The sequence below is a fragment of the Triturus cristatus genome, chromosome 7 (genome assembly GCF_964204655.1).
Source record: "Triturus cristatus chromosome 7, aTriCri1.1, whole genome shotgun sequence".
Lineage (NCBI taxonomy): Eukaryota > Metazoa > Chordata > Amphibia > Caudata > Salamandridae > Triturus > Triturus cristatus.
The window spans coordinates 1,749,804,205-1,749,819,405 of NC_140590.1; the positions used below are offsets into that span (position 1 = coordinate 1,749,804,205).

The window sequence follows — 15,201 nt, forward strand, 5'->3', positions numbered from 1 at the left end:
GTTAAACCCATCTTTGTTCTTTATCCAATAGTTGTTGGATATTGGTGGTGTAATTATCCAGTTGTTCAATCACTACCCAATGCATATCGTTCGGGGTATGACTGTTCCAAAAAGTGGTTCGTCATGTGTGATATGTTGCGCTTACAGCGGATGTTGCTTCTATGTTCGCAGATTCTATTTTTCAGACTTTTCCTGGTTCCAAGTTGAGTGTCTTAGTGGTGTGTGTGAGATGACACACATTACAATCACCTCAAGGGTAGTGTCCTGTTATTCTAGGTAAACCCCATGCATTACGGATAGTATTCTCTTGTCGATTTTGTTGTTGGGGTCTTGTGTGCACTAGACTGTCCTTCAGGCTTTTTCCTCTTTTGTATGAGAATAATGGTTTTTCCCATTGTAGTTTGCCTGTGTTCAATATTGTCCTGTGTTTCTGTACAATCTTGGCCACTTGATTAGATACTGGGTTATAGGTTGTCACGCAAGTAAGAGGGACCGAAGTATCTGTAGATGTTTTTGGTTCTAGTAGTCCGTCACGATTCTGATTACGTGCCCTTTTTTTGCTTTTCTCGTGATTTTTTCTGGGTAGCCATGATTTTTCAGTTCTGTAGTTAATTCTTGTGCCTGGTCTTTGTAGTCCTTGAGATTGCTGCAATTTCTGCGTATTCGCAAGTATTGTCCGAAAGGTTTCTAACAACTCTTTAGATCCTTCCCAAATCAGTAAGACGTCATCTATGTATCGTCTGTAAAATCGTATGTTAGTTGTAAGAGATTTGTTAGGGGTCAGCAGAAACTTTTGTTCAAAGTTAAAGACATGATGAAAACAACAAGAGAGGGAGGGGATTTATCTGAGGAACACTCTTAATCCCCCAAGTAATATATTCAGAAACAACAGAAGAGTGTACTCCTTGATTTAGCATATGAATAGAGCACAAGTGAAGAATCTGAATAGGTTCTTTGTAAAGCCCTCACTCATCAACCTGGTTGGCGACATGCTTCATCATCGGGCCCCACCAGGAAAGGGCCGAGTGCCACCCTGGTGTGCTTCGACGCCAGAATTACTGCGGAACTAGTTTTTCGTGTTCAGTGAAAGTGAAGGTGAGTTAAAATGTCTAGATTGTGTCAAAAAAATAAATTTTATTAATAGCCAATCAGACATGTATAAAAACAATATGTGGGATATGCTAGCTAGATAAATTGTCCAGCCCTATCCACGACACTTGGGGTGAATGTGCTCCCCATTGAAGTGCTGTATGTTTGTAAATATAGTTGTCCCTCGAATTCGAAAAAATTCCCTTTGAGGGCCAGCTCAGCACATTTTATGATGAGTGCCTGTGGGGTTTTGTAGGACCAGGTGATGTGGTCAAGTGAACTTTTCAAAACTTCCAAGGTGTCATCCTGGGGTAGAGTCGTATAGAGTCTTTCTATATCGAGACTGACTAGAAAACTAGTATTCTATAGTGTCTGTCATAGGCTCCATATTAGAGCCACTTTCCAAATTTTGCGATGCCTTTTTTCAGTCCCTAGTGCAGGCCACCACCACCTACCTGAAAGACACAAAAGACCTCCTAGGACAAATCATAGATTTTGTATTCAACCCTAATACTAGTTTTCTAGTCAATCTTGATATAGAAAGTCTCTATACGAGTCTACCCCAGGATGACACCTTGGAAGTTTTGAAAAGTTCACTTGACAACATCACTTGGTCCTACAAAACCCCACAGGCATTCATCATAAAATGTGCTGAGTTAGCCCTCAAAGATAATTTTTTCGAATTCGAGGGACAACTATATTTACAAACATACGGCACTTCAATGGGGAGCACATTCGCCCCAAGTGTAGCAGGTTTGTATGTCTTTAACTTTGAACAAAAGTTTTTGCTGACCCCTAACAACTCTCTCACAACTAACATACGATTTTACAGATGGTACATAGATGACGTCTTACTGATTTGGGAAGGATCTGAAGAGTCGTTAGAAACCTTTCTTGTCTGGATCAACAGTTGTGATCCCAACTTGAGATTCATGCACATCATAAATAGAAGAACCATGACCTTCCTAGATCTGGAAATAACACACAACAATGGAAGACTTGATACTAAGACTCATTTTTAACCAACAGCGAGAAACTCCTTGCTGCATTTCACCAGTTTTCGCCCTCGATCCCTGAGGGAAAACCTCCCTTACAGACAATACTTGCGACCACTGTTCCCAAGAACGTGCGCGGGTGTGCACGCGCGCACTAAATTGAGCGCGCAGTGACCCAATTGTGGCGCGCACACACAACGCAGCCCGTTCGCGCCGCCGCTTTCAAAACGCTGCCACTTGCTGCATTTTTTTCTTAATAGTGCACGCCAGCTGGGCAGTTTGTGGGCCTTTGTGAAAGTATTCTTGTTAATTGCCGCGCCGTCAAGTGGTGCAATTAACATGAATACTTTCACAAAGACCCACAAACTGCCCCGCTGGCGTGCACTATTAGGAAAAGGAATGTGGTAATCTAAAGCGCTACGTGTTTTTGATTCTGAAAGAACACATCGCGCTTTAGATTACCACATTCCTTTGCTAATAGTTGGCATCTGCTGGGCTGAATGTGGGCCTTTGAAATAGTTTTCATGCTAATTGCAGTGCACACGGGCGCTGCAATTAACAAGAATGCTATCTCAAAGGCCCACATTCAGCCCCTCACTATCAGCAAAAGGAATGCAGAGTCATACACAAGTGTGCTTTCAGAATCGTCTGAAAGGACACGTCGTATTTGACCCTGCAGTTCTTTAGCTAATAGTGGGCAGCTGCGGGGCTTAATGTGGTGCTCTCAGATAATATTCTTGTTAATTGCAGCGCCGGTGTGCACTGCAATTAACAAGAATACTATCTCAAAGCAGGCCCGGTTCTAGCGGGTGGGCCGGGTGCCAGGCCCACCCAAACATGAGCCTTGGCCCTCGCAGTGAGGGCTTGAAGGCAGGCGTACAACGGCATTGGGCTCAAAGGGCTGTCTGTGTGTGTGTGTGCGCCCGGGCTGAGACAGCTTCCCGGGCGCGCGCGCACACACACACAAAGACAGTTTTAGAGATTATCGCAGGCGCACCCAGTACTTCACAGGTCTTTAAAAGACCATTTACATGTTAAGAGGCTTTGTTTGATTTTTCACCCCTTCATCTCCACATGGCAAAGGCGGCAATGTTCTGCTGCATGGATATTTCTTTTATTATGCAGCGCCCAGAGAAAATAAGTTTGTTTATTCCTATTCACCTTTCCTGGCCCCTGCAGCTGCTTATCACATCAGGCTGTGACACTAAGTTTGACTAATGAAGTAGGTAAGAGAATGTGTCACTATTTGTTTTTCTTTTTTAAATCTGCGCAGGCCCAGCAGGACAAATACTTTGTGAGTGCTTCATTTAAACAGTTTTTATCATTATCATGGCCACTGCAGGATAACAATAAGACAATACAAAATGCCCAGATAACGCTGGTGATGATCCTGCTGGAGAGAAATCATTTGTCTGTTAGTAGTTTTTAAGTGCAGATGAACTGTATTTTCTGTGGAAGCTCAGTGGGTTACTGCCTTTGTCACAGAGATCCTTGTGCTACTTGCAGTTCAGAAGTTACAATCCTAACATAGGATAGTGACCAATGAGCTGTCATCAAAGAGCTGCATACAAACATGAATGGTATAGTTAGAACTTCACTTTCTTTTTTTGTGCTGTAGTTAGAACTTCCCCAGTCTTTCATTATTCTAATGTTGCTAAAATTAGTATGTTTGGGCAGATATACATTTTTATCAATAAAACTGACCCCCATGGAATACTCTTTAAATCCTGAGGTTGTGTTTCGCCAGACCAAACCCTCTTAAAATATACTGCCCACCAGTATGGATGACATGTGATTCCTACACCTTGTAATCCTCATTGGCTAATGTGACATTCCCTGCAGACTGATTTACATTACTAGCATGATTCATTGTCTCTGTATAATGTGTGCGTGGTGTAAAGTACTGACACACACTACACTGATATGAGTAGCGCTGTACAACAAATGAAATGCATATGAGGGAGGGGCTACGTAAAGATGAGGGGCACTGTTGGAGGGTGGCAGTGAAGGAATCCGAGGAAGAGGTCTTGGGGGGGAGCTAGGGAGGGATGAGGGCACTGCTGGAGGGTGGCAGTGAGTGAGTCTGAGGAGGAGGTCATGAGGGGGATGGGCTACAGAGAGATGAGGGGCACTGGTGGATGGTGGCAGTGAGGGAGTCTGAGGAGGAGGTCATGAGGGGGAGGGGCTACAGAGAGATGAAGGGCACTGGTGGAGGGTGGCAGTGACGGAATCTGAGGAGGAGGTCATGAGGGGGAGGGGCTATGGGGAGATGATGGGCACTAGTGGAGGGTGGCAGTGAGGGAATCCGAGGAGGAGGTCATGAGGGGGATGGGCTACAGAGAGATGAGGGGCACTGGTGGATGGTGGCAGTGAGGGAGTCTGAGGAGGAGGTCATGAGGGGGAGGGGCTACAGAGAGATGAAGGGCACTGGTGGAGGGTGGCAGTGACGGAATCTGAGGAGGAGGTCATGAGGGGGAGGGGCTATGGGGAGATGATGGGCACTAGTGGAGGGTGGCAGTGAGGGAATCCGAGGAGGAGGTCAATAGGGGGGTCATGGAGGGATGAGGGGCACTGTTGGAAGGTGGTAGTAAAGGTTATTTACGGAGAAAGAGGTTATTGGTGCGGCGCCAAAAAAGATTTTCGCATCAGCTCTGAAGCCGGCCTGGTCATGGCCTTTCTGTTTTTGTTTATTTAATTAGCAGTCGGGTCATAAGGGCTACTGTGCAACATACTTTAAAGTGCGTGCTAATTATATTTACCGCTATATTCAATGTTTTAAGTTTGAAGGTGATTTTACTAATATTTTTACTGGGAAAAATGAAAGTGGAGCCCAATGGTGCCTGATATGGGGCTGGGGCCCAAGGTCAGCTGTGAGATAAGGTGCACTGGACAGGAGTAGTGGATAATCAAGCCTGTAAGGGAGTGCGTTGCAGAGTCCGGGGTCAGGTGGAGGAAGTAATGAAGAGGGATTCTCCCAGAGGGAGCCTGAGTAGTGTCACTTGCCTGATACTCCCACCTCAGAAACCTCCTCTTCCCATCAAAGGAACATCACATGGAAAAAAACACTTTTTGAGAGTGATAATAATTAGAAAGAGATTTGGAAAAGAGTGCGTTTTACTGGGCCTTGTAAGACTAAGAAGAGATAAAGGAGGGCCCTGAAGCAGGCCTGCCTAGACATATATGTGACAAATCGAGCGAGAACCGGCTGCGCAGCGGTCAAAACAGGCGATCGGTCATAACACAAGTGCCTGCCTGGATCACCCCGAGGGGTTCTGGTACTTGCCAGCCAGGGGACGTGTTTGCAATGAGGCGGCATTGGAGGCAGCCGAAAACAGCCAGACTGCAACATAAGAGAAGAGGGTGCCTGTGGGGTTGTGCTGGCCCCACTCGTGGAGTAAGTGGGCTGTGGGGAGCAAGATTTGCGATATAGAAAGACAATACAATATTCACCAGTGCAGGAATAATGTTAAATACTGTTAAATGTTGTCTCCGCTTCAGGTATAGGAATGTTACTGCAAAGGGTCACAGAGAGCACCCCTCACATGTTAAAGTCTTTGTTCGCTCTCCACGGGAGGAGGCACAGAGTCAGTGACTGGCGGCCCTGTCCTCTGGCTCCGTCGGCGTACAACTGGGGCACTGATTGCCCCACTAAACAGCTAGCTGGATCAATAAAAATCATACACTGGTGATTAGATCTAGATTAGACTGAAGTCGGGAATGTTTTCAACTCCAAGGCATGTTTTTTCTCTAAATACCATGAGCTTAAGTATGCATATTCATTAAAAGCATGCATTTTAAAAGCGAGCACACTTACTAACAAGCACCGACGCGCCTATTTTACCCGAGCTTTGCCCTCTCTCGAATCATAGAAATCAGAGTCCTCCTGGCCACAACTAATGACTCCCTCGGCAAACGTGCCACCCGGACTGCATTCAGACTCAGCAGTTGAACAGAGCGTGCTCTAGACTCCAGAAGCCGCCACGGGTCCGTGGGATTGGGTCTTGGTGGTAGCAGGGATGGCGTGGCAGTGACGTAATGCCGCACGCAGCCATGAGGATTACTTCCTATTTTAACTAATACATTGTAGCCAGCAGCCCGCAAAGCCTACCGGGAGCAGCGCTCTCGCACAGCCCTGCTGCCACTCCAGTTTCAGCATAGCGGAGTTATGGCTTGACAGCCAAGGCAGGTGCTATGCCTATTGTGCGTGAATTTGCATTTCAGTGCGGACCACCACACTGAAATGCTTTAGTCTAACATGGTCTGATGCATGGTCCCTGGCAGGGCTGTGAGTAACACTTTCTCGCCAGAAAAATCAAGCCATAAAGAGGAGTGAAACGTATATAGAAATTACATGCATAGCTGTCAAGGTTTCACATTACTCTGTGTGACCTTTTCATGATTTCAGTGTAATTTTTAGTGACATTTTAACAACTATTAGTGACGCTTCCTTTCCAGCAAAAGATAGCTGGCAAGTTTCATTTTCCTTATGTGACATTTTCATATTTTCCTTGTGTTTGTGTGACATTTCTATTCTTATGTCTGATGCGTCTCAATATTTTGCTTCCCACCAACATTTTGATCCATAACCAATATAACAGTGAATTACTTAACATACAGGCACATGCATCAAAGGAAAAACCGGTCGCAAACGGGCAGATTCTCAGAATCTGCCCCTTTGCGACCGGTATTTTTGCATTTGGGATGCATCATCCCCCCAAATGCAAAAATCGCAATTTAAGGAATCTCTAAATTGCGATTCCTTAAATTGCAATTGCATTTAAGGAATCCCAAATTGAGATTCCTTAAATGCAATGCATTAAGGTAAAAAAATTAGCGATTTCGCTAATAGGGGGAGCAAATTACCATGAAGTAGAACTTCATGGTAATTTGCAAAAACTTTGAAAAATGCACTTTTGTGCATTTTTCAAAGTTTAATGTTGCGCACACACATGCCCTTAGAGCATGTGTGTGTGCAACATATGTGCACAGATCAATTTCAGGGGTGCAATAGGGTGTCATTTTGACACCCTTGCACCCTTGAAATTGCATGAGCAATTTGCAAGTACCTACTGGTACTCGCAAATTGCTCATGCAATCTCCAATTCATTCCTATGGGCCTGGAGGCCCATAGGAATGAATGGGACGGCATTCCTTAATTACGACTCGCAATTTGCGAGTCGCAATTAAGGAATGTGTAGGAATCACTATTTGTATAGCGATTCCTAGATGCATAGGCTTTTGCAATTCCTTAATTGCGATTCCTTAAAAATCGCAATTAAGGAATCGCAAAAGTCTTTGTTGCTGCATGTACCTGTAAGTCTTTAATCCCGATTGGCACTGCACCTGAAACTGTAGAACTTGTGATTTCACAACTGATTTTAGTGTGTGTTCCCTTTGTATACTTTACAAAGCTTGTATTGGATTTCATGATGTTTCCTTTTTACATATAAAATTGTTCTGAAATAAAAAAGACATCTACATAACACTTCAAGCATACCGAATAGTGACCAATTACTTTGCAATACAAGGTGTTGCTGGATTTTCTTTGAAAAAGACGTCTTCACATCTGCCTTCAATAACCACTGTTCAACTACTAACACTTGAACATGAGTGATCACTGGTACTAGCAGCACTTAAAAGGTGGGAACCTTTTATCGCTCACAAATGTATAGATTCAAAAAGAATCGGAATTAAGCAAAACAAACTAATATGAGCAGAGAACAACATTAAAGCACAAAAGACTCTTTCCTTTCTGAAGTCCGCCACTCTTTCAACCTTTTCCATTTTAATGGGATCAAGCGCAACAAATACACTTTCCTGATAGTGACTCGGGACAGAATTGTGTCAAAGGTAATTTACTGTATTATTGCTTGAAAGAGTGTTCTAACTTTAACCAAACACTGTGTAAGGCACCTCAATGACAAGCTGGGTGATGCTGGATCAGTCTCCTTTTAATTATTACACACTCCTTTGGCATTGCAAGCCAATGCGCGGGGCAGTATTGGAACACGGTTTTATGCAACTCCGTGTTAAAGCTCAGTATTTTCAGGAGCCAGAAAATAAGATAAGGCTCCGGGGTCATTGTGAGGCTTGACCCAGTGCTTGCACTTTTTGTATTTAAAGGCTTCTCCATGCCGCCCACAGCCAGATTCATCTAGTGCCATATCCATGTGAATTGTGTATATGTGATCTTGTATAGGCTCCCAAAATTTTCCTACCCTATGAACAGTCCTTGAGTTGAGGTTCTTTAGTAAAATCTTATTATGGTACCACTGTTGGAGTCCTATGCTTTTCTAAACCCGAAGTGTACTTGCCTGTGTAACCAATTCATGTCATGGCGTGTGTATCTAAATTGAACACCTGCCTTTAGACCCTTCATGTTGTGCTACAGGTGTGGAAATGCACCGTCCTTTCACTTTTTTAAGCAAAAATTTGGAGTGATATTTGACGCTGCACCCACACGCGTGGTCTGATTGCCGGTGCACATAGCCTGGGCTGCAGTGTACAGAGACCTTACACTGCCGCACACAGAGGGAAAAAAATAGAGGGAACATTGCTTGTGACTACGCAGAAATTGCAGCAATCTCAAGGACTACAAAGACCAGGCACAAGAATGAACTACAAAACTGAAAAAATCGTGGATACCCAGAAAAAATCATTGGAAAAGCAAAAAAACGGGCACGTAATCAGAATCGTGACGGACTACTAGAACTAAAAACATCTACAGATACTTCGGTCCCTCTTACTTGCGTGACAACCTATAGCCCAGTATCTAATCAAGTGGCCAAGATTGTACAGAAACACTGGACAATATTGAACACAGGTAAACTACAATGGGAAAAAACATTATTCTCATACAAAAGAGGAAAAAGCATGAAGGACAGTCTAGTGCACACAAGACCCCAACAACAAAATCGACAAGAGATTACTATCCATAATGCATGGGGTTTACCTAGAATAACAGGACACTACCCTTGTGGTGATTGTAGTGTGTGTCATCTAACACACACCACTAAGACACTCAACTTAGAACCAGGAAAAGTCTGGGAAAACCGTAAACACACAAACTGTAACTCAACAAATGTCATCTACCTCATAACCTGCCCATGTAACCTGCGATATGTGGGGATGACAAGTCGCAGAGTGAAAACCAGAATCTGCGAACATAGAAGCAACATCCGCTGTAAGCACAACATATCATGCATGACAAACCACTTTTTGGAACAGAGTCACACCCGGAACGATATGCATTGGGTAGGTATTGAACAACTGGATAATAACACCACCAATATCCAACAACTATTGGATAAAGAACAAAGATGGGTTAACCGCATTTCTACCCATATTGATGGGTTGAATGACAGTATACCCTGGAACAGCCTTAATCGCTGAATGATCAATAATTTGTCATTTGCCCCATTGTGTGACTATTGTCTAATTATTAATTTCCCTCTCTGATATATGCTCATCGGAACATCGCTACCTTTATTAGCTATCAGGCTCACAAAAGCATTGCTTTCAATTGCAGAGCTCGAGTCCATTTGGAGCATAATTTAAATTTTTACCCTTAGGCTCTACTACTACATTAGTCGCATTGCCTTCAGCAAATTGCTTTTATTCCATACATCTCAACTATTTGAAACACCGCTGTATTGGGAGAATGATCAGTATTCTCACTTTCATACACCGCCACTAGCTGGATTTCACGTATCGAAGTCAGCGTTCTAGATGCTGCATGACCTCACCCACGTGATGACGTGCACCCTTCCCGGAAGTCGGCTCCCGTACCATAATCTTTCTTTAACACTGAGTGCGGTCGCCTCCATAGCCAGCCTGCTCCTGAGGACACCAAATAGGTTAAACGGCGGGAGAGACCTCCACACCAAGTAAGATTGATCCAAATCGGGGTACAGCCGGCGGTACAAGCTCTTGGCCGCTGTACCCGTTTCTTTTACTGCAACGCCAGGCTTTTTCATTGACTTCCTCCTTCTATTCTTTCCTTCTGTTGCCATAGTTTGTGATTTAAAGGCTCCCCCCTCCCAGGAACAGATACGTGAGCCATCAAAACGATTAGAGTAACTATATAAACTAATCTTTGTTTATCTAGCACTGCTAACTATAAGACTACTTGTTCACGGCGCAACATAGCCGGACACGTATTATAATATTTGATCATTCACTGCCACAGGTTTGCACGGAACACCTATGCTATAAATAAGGTAATCAAAAGTGCGCCATTTTTTTCACAGCATTTGATGGCATGACCACCATATCGCATACAAGCACGGCTTATTGAACGCATGGTATGTGTATGAATGGGTAATGCACGCATGTCTGACACTGCGTGTTGTCGCACTTGACTCCACTTCACAAAGATTACAATCAAGGCGTAACCTACTGAATGTTTGAGTACTGCTTGACTTAGTATTGGATTTTGTCCTTTTCTCTTTCAGGTAATAGCTACTGAGAGGACCCATATCACGGTCAGCCCTTTTGGCATACATAGTGCTCCTTAGCGCGAGCACTAAAAATTTCCTAACACGTGGTTATTATTTTTTACCACACACTTTTTCACTTTCACTCATGTCAATTGAGAGGTCCTGAAGAAAGCCCCATTTATTTTAATAGCGGGCTGAAACATGTTGACCATCATAGGATAATAACTGGCTGCACATAGTATCCTTTATCCACTCTCTTGTTTTTAAACATACCCCGGATCACCAAGAATAAATTGACAGGTAGAATCCAAGAGGTATTTTTGCAGTCACACTCACTTCATCACATTCACCTACACCTCAAACCTGCTCCACTGTAAACAGGTGTTGTAGCACATCTTAGTAGCATTTGGCTACTCAGCTGGGACCCGATGATGAAGCATGACACCAACCAATGAGGTACTAGACATTACTGTGTCAGACAGTCATTTAATGTGGCCATCTTAGTTGGTTTATAACTGAATCTAGGGGCAAGGACGCCAGTCCACATGTCCTAGCTCTCTCTCTCTTGTTTTTTTAGATATAATTTGACCTCAAGAACTCTCCCTCTTGTCGCTTACCCGTAAGCAAACCATACTGCATGAACTTCACTTATATACTTGTGCGAGCAGCTTGGAGCCACTAGTTTGACATTAAATAATTACCACGTAATACTATTGCATTTACCTATGCCATTACTGCAGTTTGTAAAATTATATGGCTTTCTTTTATTGTTATTTATTACTACTACTGTTTTTTCGAAAACAAAATGCCGCCTTTAACTTGCCCTGCAGTGCTTAGGGCAAGTGGCACTAAACTGAATGTGTCACCAGGTAATATGACTAAGTAGGTTTAAGTCCCTGCTGCAAGGATCGGCGTGAAATCTGCAGGCCCCATGAATGGATATGGTCTCCGTTTTTTCTGATGTTGATTGTGTGAGATGGTGTGCTGTTATTTATAGTACTGCGAGGCTCCACGGATGGTGAGACCTTGAGTACTGTCAAAAAACACATTTTATTATTACTGCTATCACGAAACTGTGTCATCGTATGTCAATTGGAGTTCAAGGCATGAGTTACATTTCTTCGTTTGTGGGTATTTTACCTCCTTTTTCTGATTTCTTCCAAGCATGAGCTTTGGTTAGTGTGTGTAAAACGAGATTTGTACAAAGTATGGCTCTGGGCACAGGGTAAACATTGTCATATAGAAGCTGCCTTCCTAAAGGGGAACAGTTCTTGTTAAAATAAAATCCTGCCTTTAGAACATGATGTAAAGTGGAATGTCTGCTTGGAAGTGTGCCCAAATCGTTGCATGGCATGTTTCAGCCTCTGCAGAGCGCCTTTGACCATGGAGTGTGAAAGTCGTTAACGACAGCAGGCCCCAAGCACAGCTCGTCTGTGAGCAGAGGTCTACCAGGAGCTTACTATAGCACACATTGCTCTGCAGCCCCGGCGAGAGACCTGCCAGTTCTTTAGCTGTGGATGAAACACACCTTATAAATACCTCAATGGATGGAGCCTGGCCTTCGCATCATTAGCAACTTTATACAGCACTCACTCAGGCACACTTACTTCTTTCGAGGGTGGTAACGGCTCCTCAATCTGCATCATGATTCTGGCTCAGGTAGGACCTGAGTGCGCACACACACACTGTCCCAGGCGCAGCCGGTGGGGTTGGGTTTCGTTATACTGCATGCGAGCACTGCAGCCGCAAGCTGTCTGCCATATTGCCTGCGGCAGCAGTGTCTGTCAGCAGGTACACGAGCCGCCAGTTGGGTCCGTCGCGGGATACCCGCCACGGTGCGAGCAGCGAGCTACGCTGCCATTGCCCCAGCAGCCCTTAGTGCAGTCTATAGAAACTTTGAGAACTGCCGCTAAAATCGTGTACCTCAAATATTTCAATGTCTCCGTAGCCAGCCATTGGCCACTGACTCCGACGTCCTGACATCAGTGAACGCTAATGGGGAGCACATGCCCTAAGTGTTACATTGTAACACTGTGCAGCTCTAGCAGCTGCGCCAGAGCCCACAAACCTGCCAAGAACAGCGTGCACCGTGCGCACCTACTGCAGCATGTACGGTACATTATTATATAGGAGCACTCCAGCTTAACAGCTGAGGAGACGCTAATAATGCATGCAGGCGCGCAAGACCCATTGGACTCACCGGCCTTCAGCCCCCTCCCCCCCCCCCCCATCTTGTGTGTCAGCCCCGGCTGAGACAGCTTTGTGGGCCGGTGACCGTCTAATTGCAGCCGCACCCGAGTACTTCACAGTTCTTTTAAAGACCATTTACTTGTTAATGAGGCTATTGTTGTGTTTTCACCCCTTCTTAGAGTCACTGGCCTCGAGCCTTCTTAGGCTGGAAGAATTAGCCCCCCATGGAAATCTTTTTCAGCCCCATCCCCCTCCCCCCCGGAAATTTGGCTCTAGTTGCCCGCCTGAATGCATAACTTCGCATTTCAGTGTGGTGATGCGGACCACCAAACTGTAATGCGTTAGTCTAACGACTAATGTGTGGTACTTGGCATGGCTGAAGAGGGAAGAGGGTACGGAGCACATGGTGAGTAACAGATTGTAACAGCTCTTACCAGTTCCTCTGGTGTATCAATCATCGCCAGGGAGGAGTTGAGTGAGGCGCACGAGTCTTTGGCCTCTGTCCAGTTTCCGTCAACTTTAGAGAAATAATAACATTTGTTCCGGTACCAGATCGAATCTTCGTCACAAGGTGGCAGCACTTTGCTGAACTTGAATTCTAGAGCAGCACATCCTTTTACACCCTCTATCTGTCCACGCGTGTCATGGTGATAATGGGTTTTTTCTAGAAATAAAGCAGAAAAAGAGACAACAGTCAGGACACCTCGCTGCAATTATTAGAGATAAGAACTATACATTAAAGAAGGATAACAGCTCAAGAGCATAGGAGCCACGGCAAACTTAAGGACTTCAATCCGGCAGATATTTGACCCGGCCCTCACAGCGGACAGGAAACTGAGCCCTCCACGTGAGGACTGGAATGGCTGCCACTGCAGTTTCCACTGTTCACCAATAGATCAGAGCCCGCACAATTGGTGAGAAGTGACTGTTCGATAGATCACGGCATGACTAGGTCCACCAAACAAAGGTGCTCTCTGCCCAATGAAACACAAGTGCAGTGTACTAGGGCTAAGAATACAACGAACCCGCAGCACATAGGAAAGCGCACTGAAAAATTGCAGTTTTAAATGTGATGTTTGGACGATGTTTATTTACAAGGACTCACCTGCTGACCAATTTAGAAAAGTAATAGAACATCTACAAAAAGAGGAGTGTAGGTGATGGAGCAGGGTTTTCTTTTTAAACCCAAATATCTGTGCGTCATTATTAAAAATACTACTGATTAATTAGTAACTACTAAAGGTTTGTCGTATTTGATTAATCAACCTTATTAACAGAAGAATTACACGTGGGAATGCTATTGCATGGCTAAAATAATAAGTGGACTAAATTTGTGAGCAGATTGACAACATAGATGTTGCTTATGTGATGTTTTGCGCTTTAATTAAAATGCATTAATGGCTTTTGATGTCGCATATGGCTAGATAATTACATACACATAAGGGTATTAGCAGGGGAATAACACTGTATCATCATTTCTGTGCAGTAATTATGTTTTGTGTTTCTTTGCTCTTAAGTTGACAATTGTGGCCTGCTGAAAAATGGCCACCATCCGCAGCCTGCAGTCGAGTAGATGCAATAATGAAAGAGGCTTTGCACGGACTGCGACCCTGACTTCTAGTTGAACTGAAAAGCCATGAACATGACGACAAATCCAGGATGGCAACTAAAAACCCCTGGATGTGAAAATTTGTAGCAACTGAATAATCCGACTACATGAACTTTTAGTGGTCTCACAAGATGATTCATTTTTTTTATCCAAGAGAGACATCCGTAGAAGTAACAAATTTATGGGACATCTGACTTTCTATTCAGAAACTTAGAATTATCAATAATGGGAACATTCTTGAATGTAACGAGACAACAGTTTTTCCTGTTCAACGGATGTTTTAATGTTCTTTTTGTAACCTTTGAATGTAAAATTTTAGTATAAATATAAGTAGACTAGAGAGGTCTAGTGCCACTTCTTCCCGAACTGATGATCCGAGGTCCCTATGCTGACGGAGAGGACGGTGACTCTACATGACTGCAGAAAACTCTGTTTCTTCTACTGAGGACCGGTTCTGACTTAGGATCTGACATTTAGACAGAATAGGTAAATATGGGAGAAATGAATTTGCATTTAATTGGCTTTTCCTACAATTTTAGATAAATGAACATTCTGTTTGAATCTCTGTGTCGGGTAGTTATTTCTTGTCATGATTATTGAATTTATTTGCAAATTGTGTGAAATATTTTGCTAGATTTATAAGCAACTAGTTGGTCGCATCGACCTCAGAGTACATGCAGATTGGTTAGGTATACAAAGAAAGTGTTTCTCCTATGCAAGGCACGGACGAAGTGGTTTAGGTTTGAATGTTGGTGTAATGGGCCCCACCAGCGTGTAATGTGTGTGTGTGTGTGTGTGTGTGTGACTGTGAGATCACTCCGTCCGTGGAAGCAGAAGGGATTCGGAAGCTCCGATCTGCACTAGTTTCTTGGTAGCAGAA

At 44.0% G+C, this 15,201-nt stretch overlaps 1 protein-coding gene across 1 annotated transcript in view; it reads right to left on the bottom strand.

The window, feature by feature from the left end:
• Positions 1-15,201, bottom strand: part of LOC146812991 (C-type lectin domain family 2 member A-like) — a 176,295-nt gene that overhangs the window by 49,348 nt on the left and 111,746 nt on the right. The window contains exon 3 of the mRNA XM_085620011.1: positions 13,147-13,376. Within this exon, the coding sequence (XP_085476137.1) occupies positions 13,147-13,376 (230 nt within the window). The remainder of the gene's footprint in view (positions 1-13,146; positions 13,377-15,201) is intronic.